The sequence below is a fragment of the Ichthyophthirius multifiliis genome (genome assembly GCF_000220395.1).
Source record: "Ichthyophthirius multifiliis unplaced genomic scaffold scaff_1120509251144, whole genome shotgun sequence".
In the NCBI taxonomy this organism is placed as follows: Eukaryota; Ciliophora; class Oligohymenophorea; order Hymenostomatida; genus Ichthyophthirius; species Ichthyophthirius multifiliis.
Window position 1 is genome coordinate 32,109 of NW_004086162.1, and position 19,661 is coordinate 51,769.

The window sequence follows — 19,661 nt, forward strand, 5'->3', positions numbered from 1 at the left end:
ACTATTTATAAATTGAAAGTAAAAATGAAATTACATTAATATTATTTCCTTAAAGACAATCATTTTTAAGTAAAAATTCCAAATGTTTAATTTATTTATTTTCAATCTAAATAAAAATGCTTATATTAATTCCGATAGAAAACAAATAACAAATTCCTTGGATAGGAATGGTGTACATATTTCTATTTTTTTTTACACATCTTTTTATAGAAATTGCATAGAAAAATATAAATATGGCTAAAAAATGAGGAATTAATAAATTTTCAGTTAAAATAAATAACATATATTAATACTAATCTTATAATAAAAACTCTCTGATTTATTGACTTCTGCAATATAATCTAAATAAAATAAATTATTTTTTATATAATTTATAATAATTTAGATTATTTTGATTATAAAATGGTAAATTTTCAAACCAAGATCTTTATTTGTTTAATATTAAAGCATCTTACTTTTATATTTCATTTATTTAAATTTCTTCGTATAAATAATCGTTTAAATTTAGACTGTTTACAGTTTCTTATTCTAATTCATATTTATAAATTTCACAGTTTTTATTATTTTAACATTAATAATTTCCCTCATAAACTTAAATAGCAGAAATAGGGTATTTGTTATTTTCTCTTTTAATTACTAATTAATATTCTTCTAAATTAGGAATATCATAATATTCTGAATTATCTTATTTTTAACTCTTTTTGAATATTCCAAAATATGTTATAGGACATTCATTTTTTGCTATTTTTATCTTCTTTGTAATTCCGAATATATTATAAGTATTATTTTAATAATCACATGGATTATCCTTTAAATTATGTTCTTAATTAAAAGAATACTATTAAAATAATGTTATATTTAAATAACTTGCACAAATTTTTATTGGAATTAAATCTTTTTATTATTCGACTTTTAAACCCCAAATATTTAAATTTAACTCACTTTTTTGATTAATTTATTACTCTTAGTTACATATTTTTTATTTATTAATTGTATTACATTATTGACGGATTATATATTCATTATTACATAAGCATCCTTCTCGCTTTTTTTTGTAATTTTAAATAAAAATCGCTTTTTTTAAAAAAAAATATTACTATTGATGATACTTTAATATTTATTATATTTTCCATGTTATATTATTCACATTTATCGTTCTAATTTATTAATTTGATACTTTTTAAAGGCTAACTTAAAATACTTTCTTGTAGTTCTAAGAAATACTATTAGTATTAAGGAAAATTTACAATAGGAATTAGGAAGAAAAAAAAAGTTGTTAAAAAGTAAAAAAAAATACTATTGTATGCCAATTTAGCTTTTAGCATTTTTGTTATATCCATTCCATTTGAAAATTTAATTCTAATTCTAATTTTTATATTTTTATATTTATATAATTTTTTTAACTTTAAAAAATATATTAATTTTATGTTTATATTATTTTTTATATATAAAAAATATAATGTAAATTTATAAATATTTTAAAAGAGATTTTCATATTATTTATTTAAATATTTATAAAAGATTTAAATTTAATTATTAAAATTAAATATAAAAAAACAAATATTTAAATACTAATTTAAATAATATTTATATATAAATAATTTTAATATCAGAAATTTTTTTAAAAAAACATTCAATAAATATAAAAATAAAAATAGATATAATTTAAAACACTATTTTTTAATTTATTAAAAAATAAAATTAAGAAAAAAAAAAAAAAAAGTCCTCTAAATAATTATATTTTTAAATTAATAAATTATTTATTATATTAAATTATAATATGAAAATAAAAATCATATATAAGCTATAATTCAATTCCAAAAAGAATAAATTTAAATTAAATTTTATTAAAATTAATAATTTAACTCATTTTTAAATGCCTATTAAATAGTATGAAATTGAAAATAAGAACTTAGTGAAAAATATTCAGAAAATCCAAAATATAATTTGATGTATATTTAATCGAAAAAATGAGTATTATAATTTTTATTATCATATATATTTTTATTTTTTAAAGGATTAAAAATTTAATTTAAAAATTCAAATCAACCTTTAGATTTTAAATATAAAAAAACAATTAAAATACTATTTTATTTAGGTTTAATATTGTCAATTCAATATTTTTTTTATAAAAAACATATTTTTCTAAATTTCAATAAAAGGACAAATATTATTTTTCATAATTATAATTAATTTTTTTTATAATATTTTTAATTTTTATATTAAAAGTAAAAATATTTTATAATATTTAAAGTGAAATATTAAAATAAAATAAATATATTAAGAAAAAAAAAATGAATAATAAATATATTTTTAATAAATATAATTTTGTTAAAAAATTATTATGAATAAATGAAATTAAACAAGGTAAAATAAAATATTATTATTTTTTAAATAAAAATATTATATTATATATTTATAATTTTAAAAATTTAAAGTTAATTATTTATATATAAAAAAATAAATATATTTGTTTTAATTATTTAATATTTTATATAAATATAAATAATATAAAAATATCTATTAATAATAAAATATAATTATATAACTTATATATAATCATAATTAATATTTATAATATCTTTAATTTTTTTATTTTTATTTTTTTTAATATTTTTTTATTATAAAAACAGTTTTAATTTAATATATATTATATAAATCTTTTTTATAAAAGAATATTATTTATTACCGAATACATTATTTTTAAATAATCATTAAATATTATTTTTCTAAATTTCACTTTCTTATTTCTAGAGGGTGGGATAGCAATAATATATTTTATTTTTTTTGAATATAATAGTATTTTTTTTTTTTATTCTGAAAATTATATTATTTTTTGTTAAGGTTATTTGATTTGTATTTTATTTTTTATGTTGAATGTATTATTTTATTTTAAATTATTTAAATAATGAAAATGAAAAATATAGTTAATTAAGTATACTTGTTATATAATAGATTTTTTATTTATTTATTTTCATTATTTAGATATTCATCTATAGTTTTTTGATTTTTATTAAAATATTAAAAGTATACAAAAGTAATTTAATATATATTAATTTAGTCAATATTTAATAATATTATATATTTTTATAATAAATAAAAAATATTTTTATTTAAAAAAAAATTAACATCAAATAAAATTATTTTTTAAGTATTATTATTATATTTATTATAAATTTTATTTATTTTATATATAAATGTAAAGAATAAATAATTATTATAAAAATGTTAAGCATAATTATAAATTTAATATTTATTTATAAAATATTAATTTAGTTATTTTTTATTTTAAAAATTAAATAAATTAATAATGAAATTCAAAAATATAAACAATTAAGTAATTAGTATTATAATTATAAATAAAAATCTTAAAACAAAGAATTATATTTTTAAATATTTATAATATTTTTTTAATATTTAATAAATTTTTAATTAAAATTATATTGCTATAATTATTTATGCAAACTATTAATAAATATATATATATATATTCAATTATCTTCAGACTGAAAAAAAATTATATTTTGTATTTTATTAAAGAATATAAAAAAAAAACATAAATAAAATTATATTTTTTTACCACATAACATAATAAATTAATAATAAATAAAAATACGAATTGATATATTAAAAAAATAAAGATTTAAATATAAATAAGTAGATTTTTTAAAATAATAATGTTTTAAAAATAAAAAACTTTTAAATATATTATCCAAGAAATTAAAATAATTTTTTTTTTTTATTAATTTAAATATAAAATTATAAAAACATTTTTAAAAAAAAATAATATATATATATATATATTTTATTAATTCTAATTTATTTTTTACATATTTATAATAAAATATTAAACATACTACTAAAATAAAATTGCTATAAGATTTATATTTTTAATTATAATTTATAGATTATAGAAAATATTTGTTATATTAACTCATATTTTAAATAGAATTTTAATTTATTTTTCTTTATATGTAAGTTTTGCTTTAGGAAAATATTAATTTATTACTGTTCTTTTTACAATAAAAAGTAATAAATATTTACTAATAATAAAATATATTATTTTTTTAAATATTATTCTTATTTATTATCTTTTTTTTTATTCAATTATCTTATTTTATATCTTATCTTTTATCTTCAATTTTTAATTTTTCATAAAGATATTTTCTTTATTTAATATTTGCATATAAACTTTTATTTTCTTTTTTTAAATTATTTATTCGTTCTTTCATTTATTTAATTTATACTTCAGATTAACTTTTTAAACTTTCGGTTTGAACTTTAAATGCTTTATAATCTAATTCATTATTTTTAAAAATTTCAATTTACTAAAAAAGTTATTCAATCTAAAAAAAAATAAAAAAATAAAAAAATAAAAAAAAATTACTTATTAATTTAACTAATAAATATCTTTTTTATATTTAATATCTTAATTATTAATTAAATTATTTTTTTCATTTAATTATTATTAAATAGTTTGATTTTCGAAAGTTAATTTAGAATTAATTTCTTAAAGTTTTTCGATTTATTCTTAAATAACCGAAGTTTTAATAGTATATTGACATTCTTTACTTACTTCTTATGTATTTTAAAACTTTAATTATTCTTGATTTTATAGAGAATTTAAAATTTAATTAACTTTTTCTTTAAAAACATATATATACTCATTTTAATATTATTAACATTATTTACAATAATCATTTTATGTTAAATTGATTTAATCTTATAAATTTTGAAAAGTATTTATTTATTATTTTTGAAAAATATATATTTTTTTATTTGAATTTTCATTTATTTTATTTCTTTCATTTTCTAATTATTAATTTTTTTAACTCAAAATTTATATTTAATTTTGTGATTAAATTAATTATTCATTTATATTATTTAGTTTTTATAAAATTCTATCTTTCTCCTGCTTTAATGATTCTATTTATTTATTAAATTCAGTATTTATTATTTACTTTACTTATTATTCAGCTTATTATCGTACTTCGATTAATCCTTATTTATATTCGTTCTCTTTTTATAAAATCTATAGTTTTAAGTATTTACATTCTTAATCTTTTTGTTTCATTTTTTTATTCAAGATTTTATATTCTATTTAAAAAAAATTAAAATTTTCATCTTTTTTTTTTTTATAATATATCTAAAATAAATAAACCTTATTCTTAAGTAACTTTATCATTTTAAAAGTTTATTAAATCATCGTTTTCTAGATTAGGTATACTATTCCTTTTAACTTAATAAAAGCAATTTTAATTATTATTTTATATTGGAACACTTTCATTTTTTTATTATTAGACCATAATTGTTACCAAATTATCACTTTTTGATTCCTTTAATTATACTTTTAATCTATTTATACTATCTTTATTTTTCTCTTTTAATAGTTCTTCTTAATTTTCATATAATATTTCTTAATTTCTTTGTTTATAATATATATCTTAATTTTCTTATTAAATAAAGCCTTTTTTTTCAAATAATTGCAAGTTATCCTATTAAAGTTTTGTAATTTATTCTTGATACTATATCATATTTTCTTAAAATTATAAAACATTATCTTAATTTTGGTTTTAATTTTAATCTAATTCTTTAATATTTAGAGCTTTATGGTTAGTTTTTTCCTATAACTAGAAAACTTATTATTTGAATTAATTAATTAAATTTTCTTTCTATTATATTAACTAATAATATTATCTTTTTTAGTTGTTTTCTTATTCAAGTTGTTATTATAAATTTGTTTGTAATCTTATTTATTTTTCTAAATTTTCTTTATTTATTTAAAGTTCAGTAGTTTGGTTTATTATTATTTCATTTTACTTTTCTATTTGTGATTGTAATTACATTACTTTAGTTTAAAATATCATTTATTCGCATAAATCTAATCTTAACTTCTCATTTTCATATAATACTTATTATATTTGCATTTTCAAATCTTCATTATGCTACCTAGTTGTTTTTAAATATATTTATATTTATGGCAAATTCATTAATAATCTATCACTCTTTAATTAATATTTTTATTTTATTAATTTTTTGTTTGTTTGTTTTTTTACATCAAATTATGTATATCTCCATTATTTGTCTTATAATTTATTTAAAATTAAGTCTGATTAACTACTTTTATTTTAATTATTTATTATAGTTTTTTTTATTTCTGATAATTAATATGATGATAATAATGGTGAATGTTAATTATTTACTATATCTTTAAATTATATATTTCCTATTTGATTAAACTCATCTAATTGTATTTTTTCTTGTTATTGTATTTAAACGTGAATATTAGGATTTTAACCTTAAATAAATATATATTTAGATAAAAATAAATATTACTTTAATGTAATACGTTTTGTTGACTTGAGTTAGCTTCTTTGCAAGCTTTTTATAATTTATTTTAATTACTAGTATGATTTTATAAACTCATTAATAAAACAGGATGTCTATTTAAATGATTAATAGGTGAATGTTAATTAATATTGTTTGTAAAAGTAAAATAATCATTTTTAAGACTTTATTCTGTTAATAACTTTTAATCAGGCTTCGATATAAATACTTTTTTTAATTAATGTTATTTTGATTAAAATTATTATTTTAGTCAAATATATTTAATGTTTAATCGTTTTATTATTATTATTTTTATAGTTATAATTGATTGTTTTGCTTATTTAAAAACTATTTTTAATTTTAAATGTAAGAATTTTCATTTTAATTAGTTGCATTTTATATTTATTTTGGAGTATTCCTTTTTTATATATAGATTTATTTTTATTAAGCATATTAAATCTATTATTTTTGATGTTTATCATTAGATATATCTTATTTTGATATTTCTTTGTTTATGGAATTATAAACTTATTCTGTTAACTCATTCCCTATTTATTATTTTTTAATTTATTATAAATATCCTTCTTATAAAATGTTATTTATTTAAATTTTGCTAACATCTTAGTATATATATATTGGCTTTTTTGTTGGAGATAACTTGTTCTTTTAATTTTAAGAAGATTCTGGGACTGTTTATTAATAAATTTTTAAAGGATTTGATATTGATCTTTTTTTGTTTAATAAATATGATTTCATATACTTTAATTTAAAATTATTTTCTTGATTACAATATTTTATTCTGAATTTATATTTAAATTTTTGTTAATTTTTAGTAATTTTTTATTTTATAACTATTATTGGCTTTATGTATAATTCAATCTGTTTTATGGTTAATGAGAAAAACTTTAATTTAAAGAAATCATTTTTAATTTTTTCTGTTAAAAATAATAATTAAAAAAAAAAAAAATCAATTTTAAATAATTTATCCAAATATTTAAATTAAAAATAAATATTTAGAAGTATTTTTTTTTAATTAATAATTAAAATTATTTTAGAACTTATCTAATTCTTATTTTAACATTAAATAACAAAATATTAATTAATGATTACTTTTTGTATTTATTGTAGACAAAGTACTTTAATTAAAGATAAATATTTTTTATTTGTTGGTTAATAAAAAATTTTAAATATATAAATAGAAATGCTAAAATTAAATGATAAATAAATTTTAAAATTATTTTATTTTTAATTTTTTTTTTTTTAATAATTGTTTTATTTTTTTATTTTTACAAATAATAATAAATAAATTTATAAAAATGGGAAGTGCTTGTACTAAATAATCTGACTTATAAATAATAAATCCATCTAATTAAATGGACATATAAGACCAGTAAATAAATAATTAATATGGATAAATGTTAAGTGTTAATCATCCATTTAATGTAAATAAAAAATATGAATATATACAGGATATAATTCGAGATTAATATACTTCAAGTGGTATAAAAAGAACACATGCTTATAAAACAAATTTAACAATGAGTGAAATTTAGTCAAAACGTGAAGAGTTTTGGTGTATGCATAAATATAAAATTTTATATAAAAAAAATATTATATTTAAATAAAAAATAAAGCTACAAGAACTGAAGGAAATAGCTAAGTATGGCTTATAATAAGATAAGTTCTATAAATGGATGAATGTATAAAAATATACATAAAATAAAATATATAATAAAATTATTTTAAGAATCTGGATTAGGATTACTATAAGCTGGAGGTATTAAACTAATAAATAGATCTATTTAAATTGCTTATGACACAGAAGGTAATTTTTATATAATTATATGAATTTTTTTCAAATTAAAATTAAGGCTATAAATATGATATTCCTATATTTTGTATAAATAATCCCATTTAATATGCTGAAATATCAAAAAAAGAGAAATATATCACCTAGAAATTTGAAGATAAACTAATTCAAGTAGGATAATAATATCATAAATAAATTTAATTTTTTTTTTTTTTTTTTTTTTTAGTTTAGATTGAGAGTAGTTGGAATTGAATAAGATTTAGTTATCAAAGCACAAACAAGTTAGACAGTTTTATAATTTAAAGCTTATGCATAATAATAACTTAAATAAAAATACAAACGCTTCAGATTGTTTGTTTCCGGAAGAGAATTATTAAATCATCATAAATTAGGTAATTATGATATTGATAAAGACACTATATTATAAGTATTTGCTTCAAATATAGACTGATAAAATACATATATTTATATTTTAATTTATCAAACTATTAATTATGTTTATTTATATGATTTTATATATATAATATTTAAAATAATTTAAACATTATAAAATGAATATCTTATATTTCTTTAAAAAGTATATTACATTAATTAAAGTTTATATATAAAAAATTTAAATTATATTGATTAAAGAAATATTATTAAATAATTTTTTAATAAAAATATTTATGTGAAATTAAATAAATTTATATTTATTAATTTTAATTAATAAGTTATAAGATTACTTGTATCAAAAAATTATATTTTCATTTTTGAGTTTATAATAATAATAAAATATATTATTGAAGAAAAGAATAATATAAGAATTATGAAAATTAAAAAAAAATTAATTGCTATTATTTAAAAATATTTTTAATATAAAGTTAATAAATAATTTTATTTTGTATATATTTAATTATTTTATAAAATTAATTTAAAATATAATGATTAAAATTAAAGGGATACAATAATGTATTTTATTGAAGAAAAAAAAAAAAATTAATTTATATATATATATTAAATACGAAAAAAAAGAAAGTCCAAAAAAACAAAATAATAATAAAGAAAAATAAAAAAAAGATATAAAAAAAAAATGAAAGTAAAAAAAAAAATATATATATAAAAAAAAAAAAAAAAAGTTCAACATAAGCTACCCCGTAACAGGTGGATAAAAATGCATTGAAATCGACGACGATAAAAAATGGTAAAACAAAATAAACAAAAATCCAAAAAATAAAAATAATATTAAAATATTAAAGCAACATTTTCATGGACAAAAGAATGGGACAAGAAGTATAAGCTGATTCTTTAGGAGATGAATTCAAAGGATATGTATTTAAAATTGCAGGAGGAAATGATAAATAAGGATTTCCCATGAAACAAGGTGTATTCGCTAAAGGAAGAGTTAGACTCCTTTTATCAGCTGGTCATTCTTGCTTCACTGAAAGAAGAAGTGGTTTCAAAAAGAGAAAATCAGTCAGAGGATGTATCGTTGGACCTGATATGAGAGTATTGGCTTTATAAGTAGTAAAAAAAGGAGAAAAAGAAATTGAAGGAGTAACTGATGTTAATTTACCAAGAAAATTAGGACCTAAAAGAGCTAATAAAATTAGAAAATTATTCGGATTAAAGAAAGAAGATGATTAAATTTTGGTTAAAAAATCAGTTATTAGAAGAACTTTCAAATCTGGAAGCGGAAAAGAAAGAACTAAATGTCCTAAAATTTAAAGATTAATTACACCTGAAAGATTGAGAAGAAAAAGAGTTTATCTTTTGGAGAAGAAATCTAGAGCTACCAAAACTAAGGCCGCTAGAGAAGAATACGAAAAATTCTTAGTTGAATGGAGAAAACAAAGAAATACCTAAGCAGTTAAACCCGAAGAACCTGCTAAAAAGACTGTATAAGAAACTAAATCTGCTGCTTAAAAAGTTGACAACAAAGCAAAAACCACCACTGCTGTTTAAAAAACTGATGCTAAATAAGGTGCTAAACCTGCTACTACTGGTGCTAAACTTGCCTCTACTGGTACTAAAGTTGCTGCCACTACTGTTTCTAAATAGGCTCCTGTCTAAAAGACTGTTACTGCTGCTAAAGATTAAAAACCAACCGCTGTTAAATAAGGTGCTGCTACTAATTAAACTAAATAATAACCCTAATAAGGATAAGCTAAAGAATAAAAAAGTGCTCCCGCTCCTGCTAAATAAGGAGGTAGAAAATGAAGTGAGTTCATATTGGGAGATGTTTTTTTCTTATTCTAAATTTTTTGGTATGTTCGAAAGTATTTTTTTATATTATAAATTAGAATAAGATTTTTTTTATTTGTAAAATAATAAATAAGGTTAGTATTTAAGATAAAAATTTTATTTTTTATTTTTAGTTAGTATTTATAAAAATTATTTAAACATAATTAAAAAAAATATAATATAAATAATTATTCACATTTATATAAATTAATTTTATATTTTATAATTAAAATATATAATTATATTATTTAATTTAATCTATTTTTAATTTGTTTATGATAATATAAAAAATTAATATTTAAGATAATTATTTTAAATATATATATTAATTGAATATTTTTAAGCTTTTTAATTTCATTTTTATCAGATTTTTAAAGAAATATTTCGAAATTTTATATAGTTATTGCATTTTTTAACATAATTTTATTTTAAAAATTTATATAATCTATATTATATTTTTTTCTATAAAATAATAAAATTAGATGATATCAAAAAATTAATATTTAACTAATAAAAAAAATAATTATAATTAAAATAGATTTTTAAGTCTAAAAAATAAAATGATTTACTTTTTCCAAATACCTGAAATATAAGATGATACTAAATTACAAGAATTACCTTTACCTGCTGCTTAGTTAGATTTATAAACTTTGTAGTATCTAAAACAAGTAGATTAATTAAGATTGTAATACAAAACTTGTATGAATTATAATAAAATAATTGAGATTATGAACTTAAATGATGGTTTATCAAATTATGTAAAAATATATGATGATTATTTAAAAACTAATGTCGAAATAGTAAATAATATGAATTTATTATATGTATATATTTTTATAATGTTTAGTTAGCTATTATAGGATTCAAGGAAGCTTAAAAACCAAAATTTAGATACAAAACATTTATTTCTAAAGATATATAAGAATATTCAACTGAAGAGAATAGTAAATAATTAAAAAATATACAAATATATTAAAAAATATAAAAAGGTAACCCTGAAGCTTGTGCTGCAGAAATTATGATTACGAGATATTCATATGCATTTTCGTTTTAATTAGATGCTTTCCATCACATTTAATTCGTTCTTAAATATATTAATTAAACATTTAATGAAGAGAAGCCATTTAAAGAAATAGAGAAAATTATGTAAATTATTACAATATTGTATATATACAAAAAAAAAATAGAACTGAAATTAATAAAAGTTTAAATATTTTTCACACAGGAGTTTAGCCAATTAGAAGACTTAATAATGTAATTAATGATGTATTATATTTTCTTGTATAAAAATAAAATACATTAATTCCTGAATTTAAATAGACTGTATTTTACTCAGTGAAACTGTAAATAAAAATATAATCAACTAAATGAAAAAAATACTATTTATTTATTTTAAAATTATTAGAATTATTGAAACTAATGCAAACAGTTTGTATATTGAGAAATTAAGAATTATGAGAGAATATAAATTATTATGCTAAGTATGTAAAACATCTTTTAGTAAGCTTTCTATTTCATATGAAAGGTTAATGGAAATTTAAAATGAAATATAATCAGGAGTTTTCGATTTTTTAAAAGCGGGTATGTTATTTTATAAGGCTTATGCATTTTGGGCAATTTTAAAATAAAATCATATTTTAATTGAATAGGAGAATTATTCTTAAAAATCATTTAATTTATTGTCTTTTGAAATATGTGAAATAACTAAATATTTAACTTACTTATATTAATAATATTTAAATATGAAAATTGACAGTGATTATTATGATTATGGAATGTAATTTTTCGTTAATATGTTTCTCCCTTTCTCCTCTAAGTATGATTAATATTTTTATTTTTATTATTTATATATTAAATATTTATAGACTTCATAAAACTCATGACATTATAAGGCACGTAGAAATAGAAAAACCTAATCCTGAATATATATTTAATATCGTAGAAAATTCAATAGATTATTTTGAATCAATCCCTCAAGTAAACAAGAACTGATCAAAAAATAGATAATTTTAGTACAAATATATGTAATATTTATAATTATTTTGTGTTTTTATTTTTATAATATATATTAGTTTTTCAAATAAGAAATAATTTAATGCAACTAAGCGAATTCAATTTATATTATTTTAATTTTTGTTATTTTTGTTTATTTATAATTTTCAAATTTCTTTGAAAAGTTTTTATATTTAATTTAATAATAATAATTTATATTCAAAAAAATATTATTTATATTTTTTTTTTTATACAATATAAATTAAACTTTTTTAAAAAATATAGTATATGATAAAAGAAAAATTTTTAGAAATCATTAAAGTAAATGAGTTCTTATATTGCCCAAAACAGATTATTATTCTCCCTAATTAATTTATAAATAAAATTAAAAAAATAAGTATTTACTTTCTTGCAAACATATATATAATGATAATTATCCGATTTTGTATAATCAAAATTATCATTTTATGCATTTACATGAGGTTTATAAATTTTATACACTTTTTTAACATACCATTAAAATAAATGCTTTTTTTATTTTATTATTTCAAAAAAAATATTTATTTTTTACATTTTCCAATAATAATTATCTTTTTTTTTCTTCACCATATGTTACACAAATATAAACTCCATCATTATTTAAAACCCTTGTTATTTCAGATAGCATTTTAAAAGAGTTCTATTTTGAATAGTCTCCACACTTAATTTTTAGAAAAGAAAAAAAAAAATTAATTTTTTATTTATTGTGTGATTACCAAAACAGAATCTAATGTACCTTTATCAATTACACAATCAAATTATTCATCTTAAAATTTTTATTTCATAAATCTCACATCGCATAATTCAACTATTTTTAAGATATTTTTTAAATTTTATTATTTTTATTACAGTTAAATGTGTTTGCAAAGCCTTCAGAGTATCTCTCTTTTAAGTGTTTTATAAGATTATTTGAATAATCAATATTTGTTATATTCTAATATCCTTCAAAATACATTTCTTCATTTACAACTTTATTTTTATTAAAATATTTTTATTTATTATTTTTAATTTTACGAGAAGATCCACATCCTACATATAATATTTTAGATTTTTGTTTATATATTAAGTAACTATATCTTTTATTCCATCATAATTTTAGTACCAATCAAACGGTTTTGTATTTCTATTTTTTTTTAATATTATATTTATTTCTTACTTTTAAAAAAAAAATTACGTTTAATATCTTTTTTCCCAAAACTCTATTTTTCCGTAATGAGAACTGTTATGTGGTGGAGGGTCAACTTTATTCTCTTACATGTTTTTTTTAATTATTTTTTTAAATTAATTTGTATTTTTTATTTATGATAATTGATTCTTTATTTTTAAAAAAATCTGATTTAATCATATATTTAAAAATTATATATATAAAAGATATTATAATTATTTATTTATTTTATTTAAGTAATTAATTTTATTAAAAAAATCAAAATTTAAAATTATAATATATTATTATTATTAACGTTATAAAAAAAACAAAAAATTAGATTATTATTAGTTCAATAAATACTTTTTAAAAAAATAAAATATCAAAATCATTAAATAATACTAATATTAACATTTTTCTTTAAGATTTTTAAAAACGGATGCTTTAAAGTTTCTTTTAAACTTATTTTTTTATCAGAAATTTTATAAAATAATTTAAAAATATATTTTAAAATTCGGTCGGTCAATCAAATTAAACTTAATTCTTATTTATTTATCATATTAAATAAAAAATATATTAAAAAAATATTAATTTTAAAACTTTCTAAAATTTTTATTTATCCTGCAAATGGAAATCTTCCAAAAATCAATTTATAAGTTAAAACAAAAATACCCCAAATATCAATAAAATTATATATTTTTTTTTTTTTCTGCAATCATCTCAGGACTTATATAATCTAAAGTTCTACAAAAAATTATCTTTAAATTACTTTGGTAATTAAGTTTTTAGAGTTTATTTTCTTCTGTTTTGATATCTTTTTAATATTAATTCTAGATCTTTTGTTTTTTTCATATTTTTTTTTATTATACAATTTCATTTGGATTTATAAATATTAATGTCTTTCCATAAAAATAGATAATTTTAAGATATTTTTATAAGAGTCATTTTATTTAAATTCCAATCCAATTATTATTTTTAATTTAAATGACTGCAAGTTTTTAATATTTACACTCATTATAGCAAATATGATATACATAATTCTCTTTTATATCTTTTTTTATAAAAAATAGAAAAACATAGAAAAACTTTTGTATTTTAGTAGTTTCTTATTTTTCTTTTTATACTTCATTTATTTTTTCAATTAAATTGACTTTAAGGAACAAACAATCGTTTATGTTATAACCTATTTTTTTTTTTTAATTTTTTTTCTCAATAATAATTAGTGAGTATTATATTCAGAAAAATAATTAGAAAACTTATAATTAGTAAGTTTAATAATTTATTAAAAATTATATTTAATGTTATATTGTTATTTTAAAAGTATAATTTTTTAAATTAAAATGAAAGTTACTTATTTTCAAAATTAGATACTTAGTTATTATATTAATTAATTTGAAATTTGAAATTTTCTTCATTATATTCTTTTTATGAGAAATAGTTTTTAATTAATAAATCTTTTTCCAAAACATTTTTATACTGGAAATATTTAGATTTTAAAAATTTATATTTTATCTTTAGAAGAGTCTTACTATTAATTGTCTTTTTTTATTAAGAATTATCTCATTATTTTTACTTCTTATTATTTTATTATAATTTCAATTTCTTTGTTTTGTAAAATCACTAATCATCTTTTTACTAGAAATTCAATACTAATATTAATTTTAACTTATTATACTTATCTAAGATTTAAGTGAATGTAATTTATTTTAAAAAAAGGTTTTTAGATAATATTTTGTCAATTTATTTGTTATTGCATTTTAAAGTCAATTTGATAATATTTGTGATTTTATTAATTAATTTAAAATATTTAGTTTTATTTATGACATGATTTAACATAAAATATAATTTATAATTTTTTATATAATAATATTACATATTTCTAATATATTTTTATTTAGTTTATATTATTATTGCTAGTATTTAGTTTTTATAATAAGAATTATAATAATATATATATATATATATATATATATATATAATATATTTATATATCTATTTATATATATAAAATTATTTTATCATTGCATTTTCAAATTTTTATAAATATTCTAAATATAATTAATTATATTTTTTTAAAAAAATAAAATAAAATAATTAAATATAAAATAATCTTTTATATTAATAGTCATAATTTGAATAACCTATATCATATATCATATTTAGTACAAGTGTCAATATTATTTTCTCCTGCAAAATTAATTCTTGAATGATAAACAAGATAATTACTTTCAACTCCATGCTCAGTTTATTCAGAGAACATTTTTCTTATTTTTTTGAATTTATTATAAGCTTTTTCAATAGAAATTCTATTTTCAGTTGCTATGAAGGTCATATTTTCAATTAACTCTCTTACCAAGTCTAAGTAATAATTACTTCCTAAAGAATAAGCATTTAATTTAAAAGAATTTTATTATATGTTTTATTACGGTGTCTCTACTGCTTCTACATCTATTAGGAAAAAAATGAAACAAACAATCATTCCTAAATTCCAAACAGCACTTTATTCATTAAAATTATTTGTTAATTATTTGTTACGAATATAAACTTCTGGAGCAATATAAGAAAATTGTGTTTATTATTCGTTAGAAAAAGTCTATTTATTAAAAAAAATATCGATAGAAGGTTCCTAATTTTTATTTAAAAATATATTATAAGGTTTAATTATAAAATCATAATAATTTTTTGTATGTAATTCTTAAATTAGATCAAATATTTTTTAACAAACATTAAATTTATCATTTAATTCATACAATTAAGTAGATTATATTGACTAATATAAGTTTAATTAATAAACTTAAAAGACAAGGTAAATATAAATAGGACTTTTTTCTGTTTTTCTTGTATAAGCGATTTTTTGTATTTTTTAAAGTCCTTAAATATTTTAAAGATTTTCAAAATAATTTTATAATTTATCAATTTAATTTTTATTTACTAAAACAATTTCTTTTATTATAACTGGTAAACCATTTTTATTTTTTTGTATTATTTCTTCAAATTTTTTATTTTACTAAGATTTTAATTTGCTTAAACCCTATTAATCTGTTTAAAATTAATTTTAATTATTAATTATTAACCCTTCATAAGTTATTTAGTTTATATTTTCAAGTAAAATCAAGTCTTCTATCTCACATGTTTTCTAAACGTTCAATTTTTTGTAAAAAGTTTCGAATTAAGTTACCAAATCTTAATATTAGTCGCTTTTTTATGATTAGTTTTGTAGTTTTTTTCTTAATATTTCAAATTATAAGGTTTTACATTTCTTGAATATTTAAGTGTTTTAATTATATAGATCTAGTGCTTATTTTTGGATTTGATTCACTTCTTCTACAGTGAATTTTTTATCTAACTTTTATTTTATTCTTGATATATAATACATACTGTAGAATTAATCTTAAACCCCTTTATCGGAATTTTAAATTCTTTATTCAAATAATTTTAAGCTTTCTAAAAATAATTCTTCTGTTTAATTACTATTATTTTTTAAATATAATTAATAAAAATGATATTTATTTTTTTACTCTAATCCTTTTGACTTTAAATTCAAATTAGCAATTTAAAATTAAACATAAGATTTATGACTTTAATCATTTGTAATTAATTAAAATTCTTCTTTTGTAATTTCAAGTGCTTATTAAATATTTATTTATTATCCTAAACCTTTTTCAAGAAGACTGCTTTTTATTCTTAGAGAAATTATTTTTAATTATTCTTTTGAGAATTTGCTTTTATAAATTAAATCATTAGAATTCAAAATTAGTTTGCAAATATTTACATTTAAAAGCATTTTTGGAAGAAAATATTTAATTAAAAAATAAACTTGGAAAAAGTAAATTTTAGTATTCTAATAAAATTAATCTTCTTCTAAATCATTAAATTAAGAAAAAAATTGAACGTTTTAAAATATGCTTTTTAATGTATTTAAAATAATTTCTTCTTTTGTTTTTTACAATTTATGTAATATATCTATACAGCTAAAACATTAAAAATAGTTTTAACTTAAATAATTTATTAGTAAGTTAAATTCAAATTCATTTCTTATTTCATCTATTTCTTATAAAAATTGTTAATATATTTCTTATTGTTTTTCTGCTTCACAGTATTATATACTAAAAATTAATTTTAATATATCTCTTTCTCTTTAATTAAAATATTCTTAATTAAATGTTTCCATTAAGTTTTGGTATACTCCTATTCCTCCTTCATATAAATTTATAAATCTTTTTATATCATTTGAAATTTTTATTAGCTTTCCACCATATTAGAAATTAAGCAATGCTGCTGAAGTAAGCAAAAAGAATAAAGTTTTTTATTAATTAAGCTTTTTTATTTTTTATATATATGTATATTTTTTTGTTTGTACAAAATTACTTCTAATTTTTATGTTTTTGTTTTATCACTATATATTTCGAACAATCTATAGGCGCACAAAGAATCTTTTTATAATTTAAATCCATTTGTATATTCTTATAAAACTTTCTCAGACTATTAATCTTAAGCATTTTCTTATTCTAATTATAGACCTCTTAAAAAATATTGCAGTTATATATTTTATTGCTTCTATTTTTATTTAAAATTATATATTATTTAGATTCTTTTTTAAAATATATATATATATATATATATATTTTTTACTTAACTATTGTTTAACTTTGAGTCTTAAACATTGTCTAAGATATGTAGGCATTATGGATTTAAATATCGGGAAAATATGTTTTACCAATTTATACGTTTAGAGTCTATTTCTATTTTCATACTTTAGAACTATAGTTTCTTACTCATTTTTTTTTTAATATATTTATTATATTTATTGGAAGTTTTCTTTTTTTATCTTCTACAAATTTTATTTAATAATAAATAATAAATTTTGAATTTATTTAATATGAAATTAATTTAGATTATGTAATTAATTTATACAAATAAAAATATATAAAATAATTAAAAAATTATATTTTATTAAAATAATTATTTATTTATTTAGAATCTTTAAATAAATTTAAATATTATACAATATAAAAATGATAAGCAGAATCAAAAATTTTGAAATAAACAACAAAATATGTTTAAAAACAATCAAATTTAAATTTTTATAAAGTTTTGTTTTAAATATTTAAAAAAATAGCGAGAAAAGTAACAAACTTTAAATATGATTTAAAAAATGCATTTTTTAAAATATATTTTATTATTTGAATTAAAAAATAAAAATATAATTAATTAATAAGTATATGTATAAATATAATATTTATATTATAATATATGTTTATATAATTTGAAATATATAAAAATATAATTTTGTACAATATTACCTTATATTTTATTCTTATATTAATTTATTTTTTAGGAATAAATATAATTAATAACTCTATAAATAAATATTAATTATTTTATAATTTTTAAATACTATTTTTTTTAATTTTATAAATGTCTTTTAATTTTTCACTTATTTTTTATTTATAAATATTCTGATTATACTTATGTATTATAAAAAGATATAATTTAGTGATAAATAATATTATTTTTTAAAAATAAAATTCTTTTTTAATCTGTATAATTTTTTATTTTAAAATAACAATTAAAATATATTTAAATATTAATAAATGCTGTATTATAATAAAAAGACATCTGTTTTAAATTTTTCTATGTTTAATAACTAATTCTAATACAAAATTATAAATTAACATAAATACAATAGAAAAATTTATAAATAATAATATAAAAAAAAATCTATATATTTTTAATGTTTGCTGATTTAAAATATATTATTATATATTTAAAATTTAAATTAAAATATGGAAAATAATAATTCTTAAACTACCAAAGAACAGTACTAAGAAAAAGAATAAAAGCAAGCCCCTTTTTCAAAAAACTAATCCCATTCGATCCAAAAGGAGGATTTACATGAACCATTAGCTATTTTAAGGTGTTTAAAAGGCTTAAGAAATGGTGTTTATTATGGATGTAAAGTTCGTTTTTTTCATGCATTAGTAATGACATTATTATTTAAAGATGGAAAATTGTAAGACAAATTAAAAAGCATAATTTAGCCAACAATAGAACATGGAAAAAATTTAGGAATTTATGTATTTCTTTATAAATCTATAGTTGAACTATTAAATCATTACAGAGGTA

At 15.5% G+C, this 19,661-nt stretch overlaps 5 protein-coding genes across 5 annotated transcripts, besides 28 other annotated features; 2 read left to right on the plus strand and 3 right to left on the minus strand. All coding sequences in view use genetic code 6, as the record gives it.

Annotated features, from left to right (window-relative positions):
* Positions 1–1,378: 1,378 nt before the first annotated feature.
* Positions 1,379–1,459: a microsatellite.
* A 714-nt stretch (positions 1,460–2,173) lies between these two features.
* Positions 2,174–2,219: a microsatellite.
* A 39-nt stretch (positions 2,220–2,258) lies between these two features.
* Positions 2,259–2,296: a microsatellite.
* Positions 2,297–2,299: 3 nt separating this feature from the next.
* Positions 2,300–2,330: a microsatellite.
* Positions 2,331–3,081: 751 nt separating this feature from the next.
* Positions 3,082–3,125: a microsatellite.
* A 260-nt stretch (positions 3,126–3,385) lies between these two features.
* Positions 3,386–3,433: a microsatellite.
* Positions 3,387–3,430: a microsatellite.
* A 161-nt stretch (positions 3,434–3,594) lies between the features above and the next one.
* Positions 3,595–3,638: a microsatellite.
* A 435-nt stretch (positions 3,639–4,073) lies between these two features.
* Positions 4,074–4,135: a microsatellite.
* A 212-nt stretch (positions 4,136–4,347) lies between these two features.
* Positions 4,348–4,384: a microsatellite.
* Positions 4,351–4,381: a microsatellite.
* Positions 4,385–7,559: 3,175 nt separating the features above from the next.
* Positions 7,560–7,607: a microsatellite.
* Positions 7,574–7,610: a microsatellite.
* A 300-nt stretch (positions 7,611–7,910) lies between these two features.
* Positions 7,911–7,956: a microsatellite.
* A 73-nt stretch (positions 7,957–8,029) lies between these two features.
* Positions 8,030–8,065: a microsatellite.
* A 1,077-nt stretch (positions 8,066–9,142) lies between these two features.
* Positions 9,143–9,255: a microsatellite.
* On the plus strand, positions 9,152–10,542 carry IMG5_148560 (hypothetical protein; the record flags this gene model as incomplete). The annotated part of the gene is made up of 3 exons (XM_004030963.1): positions 9,152–9,215; positions 9,256–9,320; positions 9,376–10,542. Coding segments are annotated over 3 exons (1,089 nt in total), but the record flags the coding sequence as incomplete, so codon positions are not given.
* Positions 9,178–9,246: a microsatellite.
* Positions 9,182–9,247: a microsatellite.
* Positions 10,100–10,150: a microsatellite.
* Positions 10,116–10,155: a microsatellite.
* A 378-nt stretch (positions 10,543–10,920) lies between the features above and the next one.
* IMG5_148570 (hypothetical protein) lies at positions 10,921–12,448 on the plus strand (the record flags this gene model as incomplete). Its single annotated transcript, XM_004030964.1, has 6 exons — positions 10,921–11,160; positions 11,208–11,304; positions 11,350–11,506; positions 11,548–11,703; positions 11,766–12,176; positions 12,226–12,448. The coding sequence occupies 6 exons, from the start codon at positions 10,921–10,923 to the stop codon at positions 12,350–12,352; spliced, it is 1,188 nt and encodes a 395-aa protein (XP_004031012.1). The 3' UTR covers positions 12,353–12,448.
* Positions 11,307–11,344: a microsatellite.
* Positions 12,449–12,665: 217 nt separating the features above from the next.
* On the minus strand, positions 12,666–13,359 carry IMG5_148580 (protein kinase domain protein; the record flags this gene model as incomplete). The annotated part of the gene is made up of 3 exons (XM_004030965.1): positions 13,108–13,359; positions 12,924–13,052; positions 12,666–12,716 (listed from the first exon to the last, which is right to left on the minus strand). Exons 1-3 carry the CDS (start codon positions 13,174–13,176, stop codon positions 12,666–12,668), a joined length of 249 nt encoding a protein of 82 aa, XP_004031013.1. The 5' UTR covers positions 13,177–13,359.
* Positions 13,360–15,475: 2,116 nt separating this feature from the next.
* Positions 15,476–15,551: a microsatellite.
* Positions 15,483–15,542: a microsatellite.
* Positions 15,552–15,681: 130 nt separating the features above from the next.
* IMG5_148590 (hypothetical protein) lies at positions 15,682–16,616 on the minus strand (the record flags this gene model as incomplete). Its single annotated transcript, XM_004030966.1, has 3 exons — positions 15,682–16,161; positions 16,468–16,574; positions 16,610–16,616. 3 exons carry the CDS (start codon positions 16,614–16,616, stop codon positions 15,682–15,684), a joined length of 594 nt encoding a protein of 197 aa, XP_004031014.1.
* Positions 16,410–16,451: a microsatellite.
* Positions 16,617–17,529: 913 nt separating the features above from the next.
* Positions 17,530–18,278, minus strand: IMG5_148600 (hypothetical protein). The gene is made up of 2 exons (XM_004030967.1): positions 18,168–18,278; positions 17,530–18,092 (listed from the first exon to the last, which is right to left on the minus strand). Exons 1-2 carry the CDS (start codon positions 18,197–18,199, stop codon positions 17,762–17,764), a joined length of 363 nt encoding a protein of 120 aa, XP_004031015.1. The 5' UTR covers positions 18,200–18,278; the 3' UTR covers positions 17,530–17,761.
* Positions 18,279–18,730: 452 nt separating this feature from the next.
* Positions 18,731–18,792: a microsatellite.
* Positions 18,748–18,790: a microsatellite.
* Positions 18,793–18,900: 108 nt separating the features above from the next.
* Positions 18,901–18,955: a microsatellite.
* Positions 18,956–19,036: 81 nt separating this feature from the next.
* Positions 19,037–19,074: a microsatellite.
* Positions 19,075–19,661: the final 587 nt, after the last annotated feature.